General features: G+C 37.5%; 2 protein-coding genes across 3 annotated transcripts; one reads left to right on the top strand and one right to left on the bottom strand.

Annotated features, from left to right (window-relative positions):
- The first annotated feature begins 1,669 nt into the window (after positions 1-1,669).
- selenon (selenoprotein N) lies at positions 1,670-8,256 on the top strand. The gene is made up of 12 exons (XM_052580643.1): positions 1,670-2,067; positions 3,136-3,253; positions 3,437-3,567; positions 3,807-4,019; positions 4,242-4,366; positions 4,549-4,686; positions 5,101-5,182; positions 5,364-5,552; positions 5,892-5,997; positions 6,193-6,305; positions 6,409-6,510; positions 6,595-8,256. The coding sequence occupies exons 1-12, from the start codon at positions 1,876-1,878 to the stop codon at positions 6,763-6,765; spliced, it is 1,680 nt and encodes a 559-aa protein (XP_052436603.1). The 5' UTR covers positions 1,670-1,875; the 3' UTR covers positions 6,766-8,256.
- Positions 8,247-20,267, bottom strand: si:ch211-15d5.11 (oxidation resistance protein 1). Of its 2 annotated transcripts, XM_052580641.1 has the most exons (15): positions 20,028-20,267; positions 18,923-19,146; positions 18,661-18,824; positions 18,083-18,150; positions 16,197-16,349; positions 15,892-16,023; positions 15,609-15,790; positions 15,046-15,365; positions 14,787-14,934; positions 14,479-14,647; positions 10,081-10,191; positions 9,834-9,986; positions 9,552-9,647; positions 9,380-9,453; positions 8,247-9,285 (listed from the first exon to the last, which is right to left on the bottom strand). In XM_052580641.1, exons 2-15 carry the CDS (start codon positions 18,982-18,984, stop codon positions 9,150-9,152), a joined length of 1,968 nt encoding a protein of 655 aa, XP_052436601.1. In that variant the 5' UTR covers positions 18,985-19,146; positions 20,028-20,267; the 3' UTR covers positions 8,247-9,149. The 2 variants fall into 2 exon arrangements, with proteins under 2 accessions (XP_052436601.1, XP_052436602.1); XM_052580642.1 differs by lacking the exons at positions 18,083-18,150; positions 18,661-18,824; positions 18,923-19,146; positions 20,028-20,267 and adding an exon at positions 17,811-17,955.
- Positions 20,268-20,399: the final 132 nt, after the last annotated feature.

Here is a 20,399-nt window from a genome sequence, read left to right as displayed (position 1 = left end):
CAGTGATCTTTGTCTCATCACTCCAGAGTATAGAGTCCCAGTATTATTCATTTTTTTCAGCATGGGCCCTAGCAAATTCTAGCTATGCTTTTTTGTGCATGGGTTTTAGGAGAGGCTTCCTTCGTGGATGATACCCATGCATGCCATTCCTCTGCAGTGTGCGTCGTATGGTGTCACGGGAAATGGTCACTCCAGTTTGGCTTTCTACTGCTTTAGCTAACTGCAGTGAATTGGCATGGCGATTTTCTTCAACCCTTCTCATCAGAAGACGCTCCTGTCGAGATGTTAGCTTCCATGGATGGCCTGTACGTCTCTGTAAGATGGTTGCACATCCAGCTTTCTTAAATTTTTGGATCACTTTTGCTACAGTATTTTGACTGATATGTAAAGCTTTGCTGATCTTCTTGTAGCCCTCACCTTTTTTGTGTAAAGAAATTATTTCCCTTCTCAGATTTTGTGAAATTTCTTTTCCATGGGGAGCCATTGCTGACAGCATGAAATGCTTTCCTTTAAGTAATGCCCTTTTAAAGTCACCTGTCTGCTGGACACCTCTTAAATGAATCATTACACTCACCTGTGGTTGAATGCCTGTTAATTAGAGTGTTGTAGTCTTAAGTGTAGCTTTTCTCCTAAGACTATAATTTTGGGTGTACTCATTTTTGCAACATGGGCTTGAATGAATTTGTTAGGAAAATAACTTTTTTCTGTGTGCAAATTAACAAATCTTGTTTGCAATCAATTTTGTAGTATATTATCTCATAGAAAATGTTGATTCTGAAAGGAAACTAAAGGTTTTCTGACAAATGTAGTGGGGTGTACTCATTAATGCTGAGCACTGTACATGGTTACACATGGTTTTACAAGATAAGCTGTCCTTCTTGTAGCACTGCTGTAGGCCTCTTACATTAGGGACATTACACTTAATTGCTCTGGCCACATCTGCAGTCCTCATGCCTCTCTGCAACAGAAACATGGCATGTTCATGCAGGTGATCAGGGACCCTGGGCTTCTTCTGGTGTTTTTTAAATCAGTAGAAAGGTCTCTTTAATGTCCAATGCATTGTAAGCTTTTTTTGTTGTTGTTGTTTTTTTTTTTTTTTCTGTCATGTGCACTTCTGGAACAATGACACATATGTGTAAATTCTAAAATTAAGTCTATGCTAGTAAACTGTCATTGATATGAAAGCATAAAACTTAATCCAGTAATATGTCATGGGAAAAACATGAAAATGTGTTGAGTAAAGAGTGTGGGACCCTCAATTATGGTTTTATGCTTGGAATTACAACAGTTGTAATGTATAGATCCTTTCCCTGGTCCTTTATTCATCGTTTCCTAATCATTAATAATATTTTATCTTAATTATCCCGTTCTCAGTTAATATTAACAGAAATAATTGTACATCAAGTATACACGCCTTGTTTGCGTGTGGTTGAAATGTCCTTTTCGTGGACATAACACATATTTAACTATTAGCACGAAGGACAAGAAGACAGATCCAGTACATTCTTTGGCCCCGAAACGTGTAATTACGGTCGTACATTATAAGCCGTTTCAAAACCTACTTGGCTGCCTTGCTAGAAAGCATTTTAGCCAACTTAGTCGCGTTCCGAACGAGCTCACTAGATTTGAACATACACCCATCGAGTACAAAGTCATGAATGTGCGCACTGGCCCTTTAAGAGCGACGGACGTGATCCACAAGCAGGAGAAGCAGGAGTGATTTCCTCTTGCCTTGCTACGATGTAACGGCTCACTCTATACTCGAGACGAGCCTGTGACTACAGAGTGACTTCCCTTAAGAGTTTTTATATCACCCTGTGCTATTTTTGTGGCCCAGTAGTGATTTACAGAGCAGATAGAGACGTTTATTAGAGGATGGCCGCAGACGTGGATAAAGCTCCTGCTGGAGAACCAAAGGATGATCATGGTGAAGATTGCGCGACTCCATCCAGCAGACGCGCCCGCTCACGTTTCAAGCAGCTCTCCAGTTTATTTCTAATCGCTGCTGTTCCTTTCTTCGGCTTTTGCATTAAATATTACCAGGACACCCAGCTTGTGAAACGACATGTAAGTTAACACCAGTTTGGTCAGAATTTCATCGCAGTTTGACCCGTGAAGGAGGGATGCTTCTCAGAGCCGTGAGAGATCCTGCAGCTGTTCAAGCCACATGTAGTCCTTGCAGTTTGTTAAAATGCAATATGTTCATTCAGTTTTAAACAATGCTCTTTTAAGATACATTTTAACTGTCTTTGCCACGTCTTCTTTTGTTATATGTGAACAGTAAACTTACATCTGGTGTTCCAGCTGCCCGCTGTTTTATTAGGGTTGTATAATTGCCACCGCTGGGCAAGACTGTTAGAACAGCAACCCCCCTCTTTCTCATATATTTGTGTTACTTCTGTGTCGCTTCCTATATTAACCAGATTTTCCGGGCTGCCCTCCTACTCAGACCGATAATATACCCAGACACAACATAAAAAGTATGTCAGGGATCTAGTTAAAAATAGAAACGGTAGACTTCATTGTGTCCCGCTGCCTTGGGGCAAGTCCTGCTGTCCTTTCTAGAGTACAACTCGTTCTTTTGAGTCGAATCTTTTCGATGAATCGGTTCACAGAACCTATCTGAATGATTCGTTCACGAATAGGACTGAATTCGAGTAGTTCTGAAGTCAGCAAGCCACTTTGAACCTAGAATCGCCTCTTCCGAACATGTTTGATTCGTGAACCGAGAAGAAAAAATAATTCTTAAAGCAAATTATTTTTGATAAGCCGAATAGCAGAAATGGTAAAAATGAAAAGTACTAAAATCTTGCAGTTTTTATGAAAGTAAGTAAATAGCAATTTCATTAAACCATACAAATTAAATGTATTTATTAAAAAAAACACAAAGACATATAAAAAGCATTTTATTAAGGCAGTTATTTTACCTCATCATGTATTTGTTATTCCGTGGTCCTTGACATTTTTAATATTAAATAAAATGCCACAACGTTAGGGAACAAATACATCCTGTGGTAAAATAATTGCTGAATTGTTTGTTGAACCATTTCTTTGTTCAAAAGAACTAATTCCAAGATGATTCTGTTTTTCATCACTGGAGCAACCTGATAACAGATGATTTATTTTCTGTTGCAGGAGGCAGGATTGAAGGCGCTGGGAGCAGACGGACTCTTTTTCTTCTCATCCCTGGATACCGATCATGATCTTTATCTCAGTCCAGAGGAATTCAAACCTATTGCAGAAAAACTCACAGGTATTATTTTTGGTGTCTGTGCACTTGCAGAGCATTAACGTCTTTTCACAAGTAGATATTGTCTATCGAAGCAGAGTTAAGATGCTTCAAGGCTATGTTCTCAATCACTGTAAAAAACAGAATTCCTGCTGAGAGTTTTAAAGCATTGTTGCAATGCCTGATATCCATCTCTGTTGCCTGAAGGTGTGGCACCTCCCCCAGAGTTTGAAGAGGAGATACCACATGACCCGAATGGAGAGACGCTGACCCTGCATGCTAAAATGCAGCCGTTACTACTGGAAAGCATGACTAAGAGCAAAGATGGCTTTCTAGGGGTAATTTAAACATTACAAATGAATAAATTAATCTGAACTGCTAACAAGGTTATAAACACAAGGTGATGAATAAAAAAAATATTTTACAAAAAATACAAATACCAATAATAAAAAAATTAAATGTACATGAAGTTTCTAAGCTTAAAATAATTGTACAAATTATAGAATGTGGATTGTTACAAGTTGCATACCCAAAATGAGCTTATAAGGTAAATTGAGAGCAGTGTCTTTCTCATCAGGTTTCACACAGCTCTCTTAGTGGGCTGAGATCTTGGAAACGTCCAGCTGTTTCTTCATCCATGTTTTATGCCAGTCAGTTCAAGATCTTCCTGCCACCCAGTGGTAAATCGGCCCTAGGTGACACTTGGTGGATCATTCCCAGCGAACTGAACATCTTCACCGGCTACCTTCCCAACAACCGCTATCATCCTCCCACACCACGAGGCAAAGAGGTACAAATATACCTTTTAATTTCTTTTAAATGAGTTCAAATTAGTTTCAATGCTTGAGCTGAATCACATCAACAAAACATTTTTCATTTAATATTACTTTGGTTTAACCACATTATTGAAAAATGAATGATCTGAGGGTGTCGAGCTATTTGATTTGAGGAGACTAATATCATTTCTGTTTAGTTGGTGGATAGATGATGTGATTATTTAATTTCCCTGCAGGTACTGATCCACTCTCTGCTGAGTATGTTCCACCCACGGCCTTTTGTGAAATCCCGCTTCGCTCCACAGGGAGCTGTGGCTTGTATTCGGGCTGCTAGTGATTTCTATTATGACATTGTTTTCAGGTGAGTTAAAATAAAACATACTGTCATGTTTGAATAAAGTTTTTGTGATCCAGAATAAATTAGATTTTCTTAAAATCAAGTAGAAGTTTACTTTGTATGTCACTTAAAGAATATCTGATTGTAACTTTATTTTAATTTTGAGCCTCCAACTGAATCTTATCTTATTGTGTCACTAATTACAGAATCCATGCTGAGTTCCAGCTAAATGATGTTCCAGGCTTTCCATTCTGGTTCACTCCTGGGCAGTTTGCTGGTAACATCATCCTCTCTAAAGATGCTTCTCATGTCCGAGAGTTTCACCTCTACGTCCCAAATGACAAGTCAGTCTTCCCTCCACTATTCCTAAGTATAAACACTTTTAAGGTGCTAAATGTAGGGCTGCGTAATTAATCGTGATTATGATTTCTATTTCTCGAGACTATTTTAGTATAATTGCCTGCAATATTTGCCCTCTGGTTCCAAATCCATCCATGTTGATAGAAAATAGAAAAACATTGGCATCATTTAACTGTATTAGTTCTTAATAATGTAGAGACAGTGTTAAATAATATGACAAATATAATATGACTTGACATTCATTTTCATTTGTAAAAGTGCAATAACTATTCAGATTAAAATGTAAAAGGAAATTGATCAATATTTATGATTTTAATAATTGCAGTTAACCTTTTGTGCAAAATAATAATGTAACCATTATTCTGCAGCCCTAGCTGACTGAGTGTTTCATGTGGCAGGTCTCTGAATGTGGACATGGAGTGGCTTTATGGGGCCAGTGAGAGCAGCAACATGGAGGTGGATATTGGATACCTGCCTCAGGTGTGTGCTCATGTTTATGCAGAACATCATCTGAGGGTTTTGATTTGTGGTATGCATAATACAGAAGTGCTTCTCCTGACTTTTTCCTGTACGCTTTTTAGTCAGCTTTTTGATAAATCAAAGCCATGCATTGTATTCTTACCTGAAATACACAAAGTAAATGGGCTGTATATGTTTACAGATGGAGCTGAGGGCAGAAGGTCCCTCCACTCCCTCAGTGATCTATGACGAGCAGGGGAACATGATTGACAGCCGAGGGGAGGGAGGAGAGCCCATTCAGTTTGTCTTTGAGGAGATTGTCTGGAGTGCAGAGCTGAGTAGAGAAGAAGCATCCAGACATCTGGAGGTCACAATGTACCCATTTAAAAAGGTGAGTCCCCTGACTATCAATCAACATACCTTTTCTGTATCACAGATTCATACTTAAACATCTTGAAATTTGTTGTTAAGAGTCTGCCCTATTAAATATGCTGATTAGGTATGTTTTGAAGCATGGCTGCTGGTTTAAGCTGGTCATGTGCTCATCCTAAGAAACTAGCTCCTGCTTAGGACCAGTTTATACCAGTGCAAACCAGCAGCCATGCTTCACAACACACCTAACCAGCATATGCTGGATTTTTCAACAGGGTGAACAGATGTTCTTTCAAGATATACATTTTTTTTGTTGTTGTCATTTATCAATCTCATCAGTTGGTTCTATTTTTGGAAGGTACCATATTTACCATTCAGTGAGGCCTTTAGCAGAGCTGATGCAGAGAAGAAGCTGGTTCACTCCATCCTGCTCTGGGGCGCCCTGGATGACCAGTCATGCTGAGGTAAGACACCCAAAAATGGGAATAACAAAGAATATGAACTACTGGAGCAGGCAAGTTTGGCCACAGTGGTCTGTATATCGTTATCTTGATATCTGCTGACAGTGTTATAGCTAGAACTCTATGGTTCTTTCAGCTAGATTAGATGTTTCTCTAATTTGCATTCTGTGCACTTCTCTTCCGCCTTATCTGCGCTAGGTTCGGGGCGGACTCTTCGAGAGACAGTCCTCGAGAGTTCGCCCGTTTTGACCTTGCTCAACCAGAGCTTCATCAGCAGCTGGTCTCTAGTCAAAGAGCTGGAGGATCTGCAGGTGGGGAGGAATTTGTGCATTTAGTGGTCACATGTTGTTAAGTTAAAAGAAGTTGTCCTTATTTAGACTAATTAAGTGGTTAACCTTGTTTGACCTAATGTAGGGTGATCAGAAGAATCTGGACTTGAGTAAAAAGGCCCGTTTACATTTGGAAGAGTATACTTTTCCAGTGGAGATGATGGTGGCGCTACCCAACGGCACTGTGGTGAGTCTTCTTTAGCTCTCCTAACCAGCTGAGTCAGTCTGTGCCAACTGCTTGTTTCAATGGATATCACTCTAACTTCTCCAGGTCCATCACATCAACGCTAATAATTTCCTGGACCAGACATCCATGAAACCAGAAGAGGAAGAGGGGCCTGCTATCAGTTTCTCAGCAGGTTTTGAGGATCCTTCAACGTCCACATACATTCGCTTCTTACAGGAAGGACTAGAAAAGGCCAGACCTTACCTGGAATCATAAAACTATTTCTCTCCATTGGTGCACATTAGAGATAAATGAGGGGAGTATAGGAGGGAGAAAGAAAGGAAGCACTGATATCAGCTCTGTTCCCCCGTGTCTGATTTTAGGAACGGAATGTGGAGGAGCTGACACAATTTCTTAATTGAGTAGGCAGCTGGTGGCCACGTCTTAAGAGTGACACATTCCATGTAAAAAGTGCACAATATAACATCGTTATAACAAGAGTGTGATATGTCACACAGTGAACCATAAAGGGTGTTTAACTCTACACAATAACAAAATCTCAATTTAGTCATATTTTTATATAGAAAATTTGCCAATTTTGTGCAAACCTTAACACTTCCTGAGTGACGAATGTCATTAGTCTGATCCATTGTTCAGACTAATGAACTGAAACAGCATTATGTGTTGTATACTGATCTGATAAAACCACTTTTATACTTTGTTTCATACATAAAAGCCACTTATGTTTTTGCTGCATCATTTTTGTTTGTTATTCCAGATATTCCTGTAGGACACAGAACTTTGCTGGCTGTCGCTTCCTCGGTTAGGCAGTTTGTGATGGTCTGGTCTGAAAGCCCAATCAGGGTGAGAGCAGACCTGATGTTGTTGTTTAAGTCTGTGGAAGCAACGTCTGCTTTTCCGTGTCTGAACAGAATACTGGCACTATGCTAAAACACACACAAAGTGAAGCTTTGGATTACAGCTCAACCACACAGCTGCAGGAAAGCTGCCATGGGCTCTAATATATCACGCCTGAAATCCACTTTTGTCTAAGGGTGGAGGTACGCAATGGTCAGTTAGGAACATCACATTTTTGTCTTTTATAAATTAAATACAATGCAAAAAGCTTACATGCCCTCACTTCTGATTCTTTCTACCACATTTAAGCTGAAACCAGAGTAGAAACATGACGGAATACTAGATTTAAAATGTAAGCTGGCATGTTGTTCATTGTCTTTAAATGGTGCAATAGGTTGTTAATCTTTTCAGCAAATAACTTTTGCACTACTGTTCAAAAGTTTGGGATCTGTAAGATTTGTTTAAATGTTTTAAAAATGAGTCCCTTATCCTGACAATTAATTAGATCTAAAATACAGAAGTATTTTAAAATATTACTACAATTGAAAATATCTCAGTGTCACATGATCCTACAGAAATCATTCCAATATGCTGATTTTCTGTTCAAAAACATCCATATCAATGTTGAAAATAGTTGAAGACACCGTGATAAATTTTAAATGGGTGAAATAGATGACTAGAATGTTCAATAGAAATCTTTTGTAAAGTTATAAATGTCTTTACTGTCACTTATGATCAATTTAATGTGTCCTTGCTGAATAAAAATTAGTATTGTTCTGACCTCAAACTTTTGAATGGTAGTGCATGAAATACCATCCCTATAACTGCAGTTTGTGTAATGCAATTCTATACTGGCGTCAAATAAATACAATGTGATATTTTACATATAAATAAAACTGTTGTTGTTAATCTGATGTTTTATTAGGTAATGATTTAATGAACACTTTCAGTATCAAGTGACTGCATTCTCACATGTATAAATATTGCATTGTTTTGTTGGACTGTAATTTTTTTGACTTTGTGAACTGATGTTATTACCATTGTAAGAGTTATTTACAGAAAGAAGATTTTCCTACAGGCTAGGAATGCATCCACATGGGTATTGATAATTTTTGTCGATGTCTTAGGAAAGGTTTGTTGGACCAAAAGCCTCTCAAGACTTGAAACATGCAAATCTGGGGTTTGTGTGATGTTTATGGGCATGGTATTCAACCCAAAGCCATTTCAGTCTTGGTTTTGTTTTGGCTTGAGTGATGAGAAACCTTTTCCGTGTGTAAAAGTACAGCTGTGGGTTTAAACTAATGCCTAAACCAGTGTTTATAGCTGATGCTGTGCTTACTAACAGCGGACTAGGCTTTAATCAGTGCTATTTAGTCAGAGCATTGAAGTAACACAGATAAAAAAAGTCCCTTATTACAATAATATCTAAGCTGTAACCAGAGCTGCAGTAACATTGCAGGATCCACGATCAACCTCTCCAGTACAAACATGTACCGCTCCGATAAATGTCCTCCATTCTGTCCCAAAATTCACCTAAAGATATTATTTCTTGTACATGAAGTGCACACATTTAAACAATGAACGACCCAAATGCATCCTAATCACAAGATGAAACTGATTTTTTTCATCATGATGGTAAAGATGTTAGGTGAGCTTTCATTCCCTTCCGGCAGATTATTCAGCGTTCAGAGTCTCTTTCCTTTGATTTACAGGTGTCAGTAAAATGGAAAATTAGTTTATCTGTTAATGGCCATATTTCCACTAAATCATGATGTTTTAGATAATTTTCAATGCTTGTAGTATCAGCCGAATGTCCAGGCTTCCAACTCCAGAACTGTGAAGTCGTTGGTCTCAGACAGGCTGCAGTTATTAAAGGTGAAACAGGGGCTGCTTCTGCCCAACAACAACCTCTCGTCCACCCACAAACCAAAGTGACCACTGGGATGAAAAGAAACAAATTCCATTCATGAGTCTAAAATTTTGAATAAGTAGTATTCAGATTTGCACATTAACATTGAGTACTAATATGTACCTTCCTCCTCCAATGGCAAAAGAGTCCAAATCTCCTTTGATGAAAAATGAGTTTTCTCCAGTCCAACGGAAACACTTCAAGGAAACAAATGTCAAGTTGAAGGTATTGTCATTGTGAACCAGTCTTATCTGTTTTCCTCAATGATAATAAATATGTCTTTATTGGAATTTACCTTAAAGCGTGGATGAGACAGGAACAGGAAGGTCTCTCCAGTACCATAAAATGCTTCACTAGGATGCAGCGGATGTGAGAGAAAGCTCCCAAAAACCTGAGTAGTAGCAAAACCACTTAATAACTAACCAAAACAGACTTACAAAAGTAAAACATCTGTCTTAGGTCAAAATTACAAGTGGATCCAATATATACATTTATTGTGGGAAATTAACATCACATGAACAGTGATCATCGACCTTTAGATGTCCATTCTGATTAGGGCTGTGAAAAAATGTATGACCTGCTGGTTGTGGTCCTTGATGAGAATCAGCACAGGCGAGTCGGTGGTGCTGAGTTTCCTGTAAAGAGTCTTGAGGCTGGCCCCGTGTTTGTCCGTGCTGTAGGACAGCTGCCATGTGTATCCGATTGTACGAGGAGGCAGCTCTTTAGAGATCTGAGAGAAAGCATTTTACTACTGATTAAACACAGGTCAACGCTGCATGAATTTAGCTATGCATTAATGTTCATATATGCTATTGTGACCTGACCTCTCTAACTTGTTGGGCATCCAGGATGACACTCTGGTTCAGAATGTGACTCAAACCTTCTGGTTCAGTAGAGACAGAAGCTTTCGGCGCACTCTCCTCCACTGACACCATCTGTACAGGAACAACAGGTGTATGACTCACCAACTCATACATTACTGTTTAATAGTCTGGGGTCAGTATGTTTTGTTATTTTTTATTATTTATTGAAAGACATTAATACTTTTATTCAGTAATGATGCATTACATTGATCGATAACAAAGTGATAATGACATAAATAAATTTTGTTCTTTTACATTTTATGTTCATCAAAGATTCCCCAAAAAAGTATCAATGTTTCCATTCAACCATAAACAATAATAAGAAATTCTTCTTGAGCAGTAAATCAGCATCTTAGAATGATTTCTGAAGGATCATGTGACACTGAAGACTGAGGTCATGGCTGTTGAAAATTCAGCTTTGGGAATGAATACAATTTATAAAAACATTCATTTTAAACTGTTATACTTAATATTTTACAGTAATTTGATCTTTAAAAAAAAATCTTGCAGATCCTGCACAAAAATGTGCTGCTCTTATAAAGATGACCTTTAGCCGCACTTTCAACACTGCCATGTGTGAAAGAAACAAGAACAGCTGATGCTTATAAGCACATTCGTTAAATTTCCATTTTGAAATAAAATGTTTTATACAGTTTATGGTAGGCACTGGCAGCGCTACAGTTGTTTGACATTGTTCTTCTTATATCTTTCCGGCAGTGTAGACGCTACTGGCCTCCACAGGTCAAAGTTTGAACTAAATTCTTATATAGTCCTGTATTATGCAAGAACTGATTAACTTCTTCAGAGATCAGTTTATGTATACAAAAAAAGTAACAGAAAAAAACTCCAAGATATCCCAATTTAGAAAAAAATGCCTTTCTTTCAAAATAACGCTTCCTAAATTCCAAGAAAACATGACCTACTGTTTCAATATTCCCACATTTACATAATCCAGTTATACAGGTGCTTCTCAATAAATTAGAATGTCGAGGAAAAGTTCATTTATTTCAGTAATTCAACTCAAATTGTGAAACTCATGTATTAAATAATTTCAATGCACACAGGCTAAAGTAGTTTAAGTCTTTGGTACTTTTAAATGTAATGATTTTGGCTCACATTTAACCCACCAATTCGAGATTTCAGCAAATTAGAATACTTCATAAAAGCAATAATAATAAAAAAAAACATTTAGTGAATTGTTGGCCTTCTGGAAAGTATCTTTATTTACTGTACATGTACTCAATACTTGGTAGGGGCTCCTTTTGCTTTAATTACTGCCACAATTCGGCGTGGCATGGAGGTGATCAGTTTGTGGCACTGCTGAGGTGGTATGGAAGCCAAGGTTTCTTTGACAGTGGCCTTCAGCTCATCTTCATTTTTTAGTCTCGTTTCTCATTTTCCTCTTGACAATACCCCAAAGATTTTCTATGTGGTACAGGTCTGGTGAGTGCTGGCCAGTGAAGCACACCAACACTATGGTCAATTAAAACCAACTTTTGGTGCTTTTGGCAGTTTGAGCAGTTGTGAAATCCTGCTGGAAAATGAAATCAGCATCTTCAAAAAGCTGGTCAGCAGAAGGAAGCATGAAGTGCTCCAAAATGTCTTGGTAAACAGGTGCAGTGACTTTAAAAAACACAATGGACCAACACCAGCAGATGACGTTGCACCTCAAATCATCACAGACTGTGGAAACTTGACACTGGACTTCAATCAACTTTGGCTATGAGCTTCTCCATCCTTCCTCCAGACTCTAGGACCTTTTTTTCCAAATAAAATACAAAACTTGCTCTAATCTGAAAAGAGGAATTTGGACCACTGGGCAACAGTCCAGTTCTTCTTCTCCTTAGCCCAGGTAAGATGCTTATGATATTGTCTGTTGTACAGGAATGGCTTAACAAGAGGAATACGACAACTCAACTTTCTGTTAACATGCTTGGATACAGCACTCTGTGAACAGCCAGCTAATTGGAAATGAATTTTTGTGACTTACATTCCTTGTGAAGGGTGTCAATTATTGTCAGAGACCATTTTGAAGGCCCAGGAAACCTTTGCAGGTGTTTTGAGTTGATTAGCTGGTTGGCATGTCACCATATTCTAATTGGTTGAGATTGTGAATTGGTGGGTGTTTGTTAAATTTGAGCCTAAATCAACACAATTAAAAGAACTAGGGGTGCACCGATCATGATTTTTCATGGCCGATTCCGATACCGATTTTTTACAAATAAACTGGCTGATTCCGATACCGATTTCCGACTTTTTTAATTAATTTTTTATCTTTAAGCAACAAACAAGAAAGAATGAAAGTGTGCATAAACAAGATGTTTATTTGTTATTTAATAGGCCAAACTGGCTTTTGGCTATTGAAAACAATAACTGCCACCATCTGAAATTAACAGCTACATTACAGACATCAGCATTTAGCTTTTGTTTTTGAATTGGGTTGAAACTACAGAGAACTGGCCTTAAATTTAAAGATTAACTGTAACCATGTGAAATTAAAGGCAATAACTGCATAGTTCTACAATTCAAACAACACAATCAACACACATTCAATAAGATGTTTCTTGATCAGCATTCAGTATTTTAGTTTTTAAATTTGGTTTTAAATAAAAAAAAGGTCTTTACCAGTGTCTTTATTTACAGACTAAATAAATGTATGCTATATAAATAGATTATTCCAAAATGTTAAAATCAAATAATTTTGGTGCGAATAAAACAAAGATGCAAAGTGTTTTCATTCATCCAATTAAAAAAATTAGGGTAATGATTCACATCTATATTTTTTTCACTTGAGCCAATGAAAAATACATAACTTATTGTCTCAAGTAAAAAAAATATAGATGTGAATCATTACCCTTTTTTTAATTGGATGAATGAAACACTTTTTCTCAGTGTGCTACAGCAGGTGATTTTTAAATCAAATTAAGTCGATGTAATTTTAAGGTAAAATAAAAATAATCAACTGTCGTTTACTTCTGGCTTTTCAAACGTGTATGCAAGTTCCACTTTACAAAAAAGAAAGAAAAAACATCCATTCGTTTCTCATCCAACACGTGAGAAGTTGATCTGAACATCTCTTCACGGTCTACTCGTGTTCAGGGCGCGGACCGGTAACAGTAAGCTTGCGCAGCTTTAGTGCGCGCAGAAAAGGGATCTGGCTGATCGCTTCCTGCTATCTGTGCCTCAGACATGAAGCTCTGCATTTCCAGTACTGATCGGCTGCCCGTGTCCTGTGCACAGATTTCGAAATACTTCCACACAAATGACATAGCGAACGATTACAATGTAGTCTGTGTACGCGGCCGCACTTCCGGAAAAATCAGCCTAAAGAAGACCAAAAACCGGCCGATTGCCGATCGCGTATTTTAAGCAAAAACCGGCCGGTTCCGATTTATGGCCGGTCAACCGGTGCATCCCTAAAAAGAACCAAAGACTTAAACTATTTCAGTCTGTGTTTACTGAATTTATTTAATACACAAGTTTCACAATTTGAGTTGAATTACTGAAATAAATTAACTTTTCATTGACATTCTAATTTATTGAGAAGCACCTGTATGCTTTCTAGGCACCTAACAGAAAGTGATACTGCAAGCAAACCCAACTCTAAAAAAACAATCAAGATATCAGATCAAACTTTAGATTTAAGTGCTTGACATTCATGGCTGTTGGTGTTGTAGTATAAAACAGCTTTAAAAAAATTTTTTTATATGACTAGACTACACCTTTAAATGACATTTTCAAGTGTATAGAGTCTGTGTTTAAGGCCACCAAAACAACACCAAGTTGTTAATAAATACAAGTGAGCTAAAGAGATGAACATTTCAAAACTGTGATTTTACAGATGAATGTGTGAATGTTTATTCCTTATTCCTATCATATAAATATTTCTAACTAACTTTTGTGAAAATAAATGTTTAGCACGTATGTAGGAGCAAACTCAAGATTGCTGGTTAATAACCACAAGATCTAAAGCGGAGTTAAAACTAAAGTTATTTACATCATTTATATACATAAAGACTTAAAATACTTTTCAAAAGCTTAGAGTTGGTAAGATTTTATTTTATTAATTTTTTTTTTTACGTTTCTTAAACTCACCAAGGCTGCACTCATTTTAATCAAAAATAAATCAAACAGTAATATTAATAAAATATTATTACAAATTTTTAAAAGGTAATTTTATTTCAGTTTTTTTTTGTGACTTCATTGTCAGAGAAGCAACACTACAGGTCCACGAACATATTTGAGCAATTACCTCAGGAGCTCAACAAGTGAATTATGACATTAACACATCATTCGCAAATTTGCAAAGTGCAAAGTATGAGCTGTTTGTTCAATTCATACATTTAGTAAATGACTGACCTCCCATTCCTCCCCAGCCTGGCCTTCTCGTGGAGATCCCTCCTCTTCCTCCTGCTCCTCCTCATCCAGAAGCACAAAATCCTCTTCATCTGCTTCGTCCTCTTCTCCTCCCTCCAGAATGCACAGGTCTGGCCGATGCTGGCTCAGGTAGGCGAGGAGCTCATCTGACCTAGAGCACAAAATATCAGACAGAAAAAAGAGGTTGAGATGAAGCAGCTTGTGCTTTATGACATTATTACCACATTTCTGGCTTTTATTGCTGTTCATTTCACCAGGCGGCCCGTGTAGCCTTGGTAAGGCTTAAGTACCTTTCCTGCTGCATGGTGAACCAGGCATCCCTGGAGAAGATTTTAGGTTTAGAGAAAGCCTTTTTCTTTGCATGCTGAAGCTTCTGTCGAATTCTCACAAACATCAGAGATCCGTTTACACCACTGCTAGATGTAGCAGCACAAGTACCTGATGAGTAAAAAGAGCTATAACTATAGTAAGTGATAAAAAGAGATAATCTTTGTTTTTATTTGTACTTAGTACAAGTTCAATGTCAAATTTTTTGAATAAAATGATTACCTAACAATTGCCTTTCCAAATATGATTTCTGTTCTGCTTTCTCCATGTGTCCGTATTCTTTGTTCCCTCTCATAATGCTGTCTTGTCCTCCACAACAGAAAGTAGCAGCCGCTGTTAGCATTCCCCCGGACTCTGATGAAGTCAGCTGTCTCTCAGTTTCAGCCATGTCCCCTGCCTCTCCACCTTCCTCATCTTCTTCCTCAGGATTTTTTGTCGGACCATGTGAAACAGAGGACTTGGGAGCAAGAACGGCCTCTAACGCTGACTGATGGGTTTTCTTGTGCTCTTTTTTGCTCTCTGATGGCTTACAACGGTTACATCTGGAAAATAAAGTGATGATCAACGTGCTTGTGCAGTGAAGGGAAGACAAAAAAATAATCAAGGTGTGGAATTTTAAAATGTAGCCTGGGGGTGCTATATATAATATATCGGTGTGTGTAATGTTAAAATGTTAAAAAGTATGAAATAATCTCAGTAAATCTCAAGTATGTGCTGTAATAAAATGGCAGGAAGCCAATTGTTTCATTTTGGAAACCGCATCCAAGCAGTAAAGCGGGAAGCACCTGTGTGTCTTGTTGAAGTGAATGTGAGAGATGTCCGTGTAGAAGGACACTGAGGTAAGATCATCCACAGAGCAGGAGAATACATATTCTTCACAGCCGTTCTCCTGAACAAGTGGTTGAGACTTCTGAGGGTCAAAGAAGATCTTACTGGACGTCACCAGTAATATTCCAGCGACCACACCCTGTGAGACAAACAGCACGGAGAGTTAGAAGTTGAGCATGCTGTATTTTAAGAAATGTACTGGGAATACAGAAGAGCATAACATAAACACAACATTCTCACCTTTCTGTCTGTGATGTAACGAGAGAATAGTTTGAGGCAAGACAAACCAGCTGGCCCCTCCCCCTGAGAGCATTCAGATGGGAGAGCCAATAGACATACATTTCCATCAGGTAAAGGAACCGCCTCCACATCCTAAGAGAGATGAATAAACCTCACACAAAACAAACCTCACAGAAAAAGCCATTGTGAACCACCACACAATGGCATCACAAAGAGCATAAAATGTCTACAGACCAGCTATATTGAGATTTACCATGCTTATGCATTAACAACATTTACAGTTTCTTAACATTTTACTCTCTTACCGTCAGCTTGTCATATTCTGCATCTGTGGAAGGAGACACAAGAGTTGCGGTTCCCACAACACCAGCGTCGAGCGCAGGATCGAGGCTGTGCTCTTGTCTAGAACACGGGTAAGAAGCAGTTTCCGCAGAAGTTGAGGCCTTGTTCTTGGGTAACTGTTTGAGGTGGTTCATAAGGAAAGACATAGTCACACTGAAAACGGTTTAACTTCCCTTCCTTCCAAACCACTGTACACCCCCACATTTCCTTACTCATAGCCCCGTGACACCAGATGACTGGATGGAGTCACAGCAACCAGAAACTATGAGCCAATCACACAGAAGCAGAATTCATGCAAATGGGATCACAGGAACGCTGACAGTTCCTGTCATAAATAATTTTCCTAGATTATTGTCTTCCTTTGTATTTAAGTAAATAGCAGAACTGTCCTGACAGATCTCATAAATAAAGCACAAAATGAATATGGGCTTAACTGTCACTTTTTTCAAAGAACATTAAAAGTAGTGACAGTATATGGGCCTGTGAGGTTGAGTGGTGGAGACTTATTAAACTGAGAGAATATTAGAAAGATATCTGAAGAATCTTGTGACACTAAAGTCTGGAGTAATAGCTGTTGAAAATTCATCTTTGCCACTACAGTAATACATTTCATTTTTAAATGTATTACAATAAACAGTAATAATACAGTAAAGGCAAAATATTTAATAATATTAAAGTTTTACTGTATTTTCATCAAAGAATCACAACCTTGGTGTCAATAAACTTCTAAAAAAAAACAGTGGTGTGTAATAAAAGTAAATATAATAAAATATGATTTAATATGCATAACAAAAAATTAATAGGGACAACATAAATAAAACGTCTGCAAATCAGTTATTATTATTATATTTCTGTTTTTATTCTTTCCATGAACGGAAAGGTGGAGTTCTTTTTGGTCTTTGTCACATAGATCAATGAACTCTGCGCAGAGTGTAATAATATATGATCATCCAAACTCACATTTTTTCAGTTTCTGTCACTTTGTTACAGACCAACTGTATCCAAGCATGCAAAATATTGTTGATAACATGCAAATCACAAATCGACACAAACGTCTGTTGTTCTTATACTGGTCCCTAATGATTTGCATAGTTTCAACTTTAACTTCAAATTTTAACTTTAAACCTCCAGCACAACTTTCAGCACTTTGACAATGATTTCTAGACTTGAAACTGTTTAAACCCAGCTTACTTGATAGCATAATACAGGGCAGTTCGTATCCAAATGGCAAAAAAGTTAAACTGAGAATATTAAATTGAGGAGTGTTGCAACACATCTGGTGGAGCTTCAATAACCATGGACAGAATAAACTACATTTTTAAACATTGAATCTCTGTGGAACGCAGAAATATTCATACAATATTTCATCTCGCACATAAGAAACTAAATGGACAGAGAAGAGAAGAGAAGAGAAGAGAAGAGAAGAGAAGAGAAGAGAAGAGAAGAGAAGAGAAGAGAAGAGAAGAGAAGAGAAGAGAAGAGAAGAGAAGAGAAGAGAATTTGTTGGGTCATCAGATTTAGCCAAGGTTATTGTGCTAGGTTTATTAATTTATTTTAATTAATAAAATATTAGTTACCAAATTCTTTGCAGTCGATATTCTCCCAATATATTTGTCGTAATCTTTCCATGTTCTCCCTGAAAGATCCATTCAGACAGTTCCACTCGAGTTATTTTACAGTTTGACTAGACAGCGTGGGGTGTTTCAGTAACCTTTGTACTAAAGTTATCTGTAGATGACAGTAATGTATGACATAACGTTGGCTGTTATATTTATGGTGACTTCTATCATTTATCAACAGGAATATGAAGGCGATGGAGTGTGTGAATAAGCTTAAAAACTTTACTCACTCCATCTTCATTGTCCCTGCATGACTCCAAAGTCTTCGCTGTTGGATCTTTAGCAGGAAACGCAGCCTCTACGAAGAGAAAAAGCAAAAACACAAGTTGCATCGACTTGAGTGAAAGCAGATGTGTTTGTTTCTCAGTTTGTTTCTTCAGCTGTTTAAACTAAAGACACACAGCAAGAAGTAACTCATTTTAAACCTGTGTGTGACAGTAACAGTTGAATTATCAATGTTGACTTTTTTTGTTGCTTAATATTTTTGTGGAATCTGCGATACATTTTTCAGGATTCATTTAATATAATGTTTTTATTAAATGGAAATATTTTGTAACCTTATAAATGTCTTGACTGTCACTTTGGATCAGTTAATGCAACGTTTCTGAATAAAAGTGTTAATTTCTTTAGAAACTAATCTTACTGACTCCAAAACTTTGAACAGTAATGCAAATCCTTACACTTTAATCCTAACTCTGTTTGCCATAATAAAAAAATCATTTTAAAATCAACACTATTAAGGTATAATATGGTTAGGTGCCTTTCAAATCAGCTAATATCCAATCATTGTAAATGGTCATTCACATACCCTTTAGATAGTACTGTCTCAGTTTGGGGTTCCGGATTTGGTGATGTCCTGTGACACACTCCTGCCCAACACTCTTCCCCAGTGCAACCTGTGTGCCAATGGGACACTGAGCAGTTATGAAGCCTGGAGGCTGCGAAATTCCAGCCGGCAGCTTTGATCCCAATCTAAAGAAAAATAATGACACAGGTTTCTTTATGAGCTTGATCTAAATATTGATGATTTATTTTATCCATCTATTCCTTTAGATGAAGCCAAACCCTACCTGTTCTTAACATTTCCAAAGTAGCTGGCCCTGCTCTTGTTTCTCTGAGCTCTGTGGTCCATGAGGTTTGACTGCTGAAACTGAAAAATGGCCAGTCGAAAATGTTTACCCTTCCAGGGCAAGAATCAGTGACAGAACGATTGCCCACTGCTGTGTCGGCATCTGGAAATGCTCCTCCTTCTTCTCACCATCCTCATCAGCATTCTCTAAACTCTACAGAAAACCTGCAATATTGGAGGGAGAAGGGAAATTTATATTTGGTTTACTTCACCTTATTTATTTAATGTACTATTTTAATATTTAGTTGATATATATGCATCTGCAATTTGGTAAAGGGTAAAAAAACATGCCATGCCATGCTGACTGAAAGAAATTCTCTATTTATATCCAAGCTTCACAGACAAAGCTTAAGCCTAGTCCTAGACTAAATGTAAATCTGAGCCGTTTCAACTGCAAGAAACTTTTACTGACTGATCTTAAAACATGTCAGTGCCTTTGTTTTGTCTTAAAATGCACACCAGTAATGCATTTCTCTATGGCATGTTTATAAATATAATTTAAATGTCCTAATTGAACTAAGGCCTAATCCTGTTTTAGCTAAATGTCTGTCTATATGAAACCGGGCCACAGTCTATCAAAAGGCACAGGTAGGCATATTTATGCATACTGGCCTACTTGAGCTCAAAATTACAGCAAATGCCAGTTCCAGTAATTATGTGGTTCATCCACGATACACAAGATTCTAAAAACAGATGCTTAAAGCAGCTTCTGTTATTTAATGCAGAAGCAATTTGTGGATTGTTATTGTCTAATGTGCTGTTGCAGGCCCGAGCTGCAACACAATCAATGTCGCACTTCTGTGTCTAGCAGCCACATTAACACACATATAAACATTAATAATAAACACTTTAATGTCCGATGTCACCCACTATTGCCACATCCTTTATAGATAATTGTTATGCGTCCTGATTAAAATTCTTCAGCACAGCAGTAATCCTAATGATGGACCGCTTACTGCGAAAGCATTTATGTATTCCTCTAAACTTGTCACTAAACTTGAGTTATAAAGATATAAAAAAGCATTAAATATATGCATTTGTCTTACCTCGGTCTTTAATAATGCGATATAACGACCAGCCGATCGGGAGACTTCGCATGATGCTCTGTCATGTGTTTTGATGCCGCTGTAGTGAATCTGTCACCAGCCATTAGATAACAGAACTCTCTTGAATTCCCATTATAAGCCAAATGCCGTTGTAAAATGCACCGCCAGAAAAGTCCCCCCTCTATTTGAATGTATATATCTACATTTGTTTCAGTGTAGTATGGCTAAGCATTTATATCAACTTTATCTGCAAGGTGACTTTTATTTTATTTTATTATATTATATTTGTATATATTTATTTTAAAAAATGCATAAACCAGACTCTTCCGTCTTTAAAATTTTAAAAGCATAAAATCTATTTATATTTATATA

This window comes from Carassius gibelio, chromosome B17 (genome assembly GCF_023724105.1).
Source record: "Carassius gibelio isolate Cgi1373 ecotype wild population from Czech Republic chromosome B17, carGib1.2-hapl.c, whole genome shotgun sequence".
Taxonomy (NCBI): domain Eukaryota; kingdom Metazoa; phylum Chordata; class Actinopteri; order Cypriniformes; family Cyprinidae; genus Carassius; species Carassius gibelio.
The sequence above is the reverse complement of the archived record's forward strand: the minus strand, read 5'-3'. Positions and strand labels throughout refer to the sequence as shown.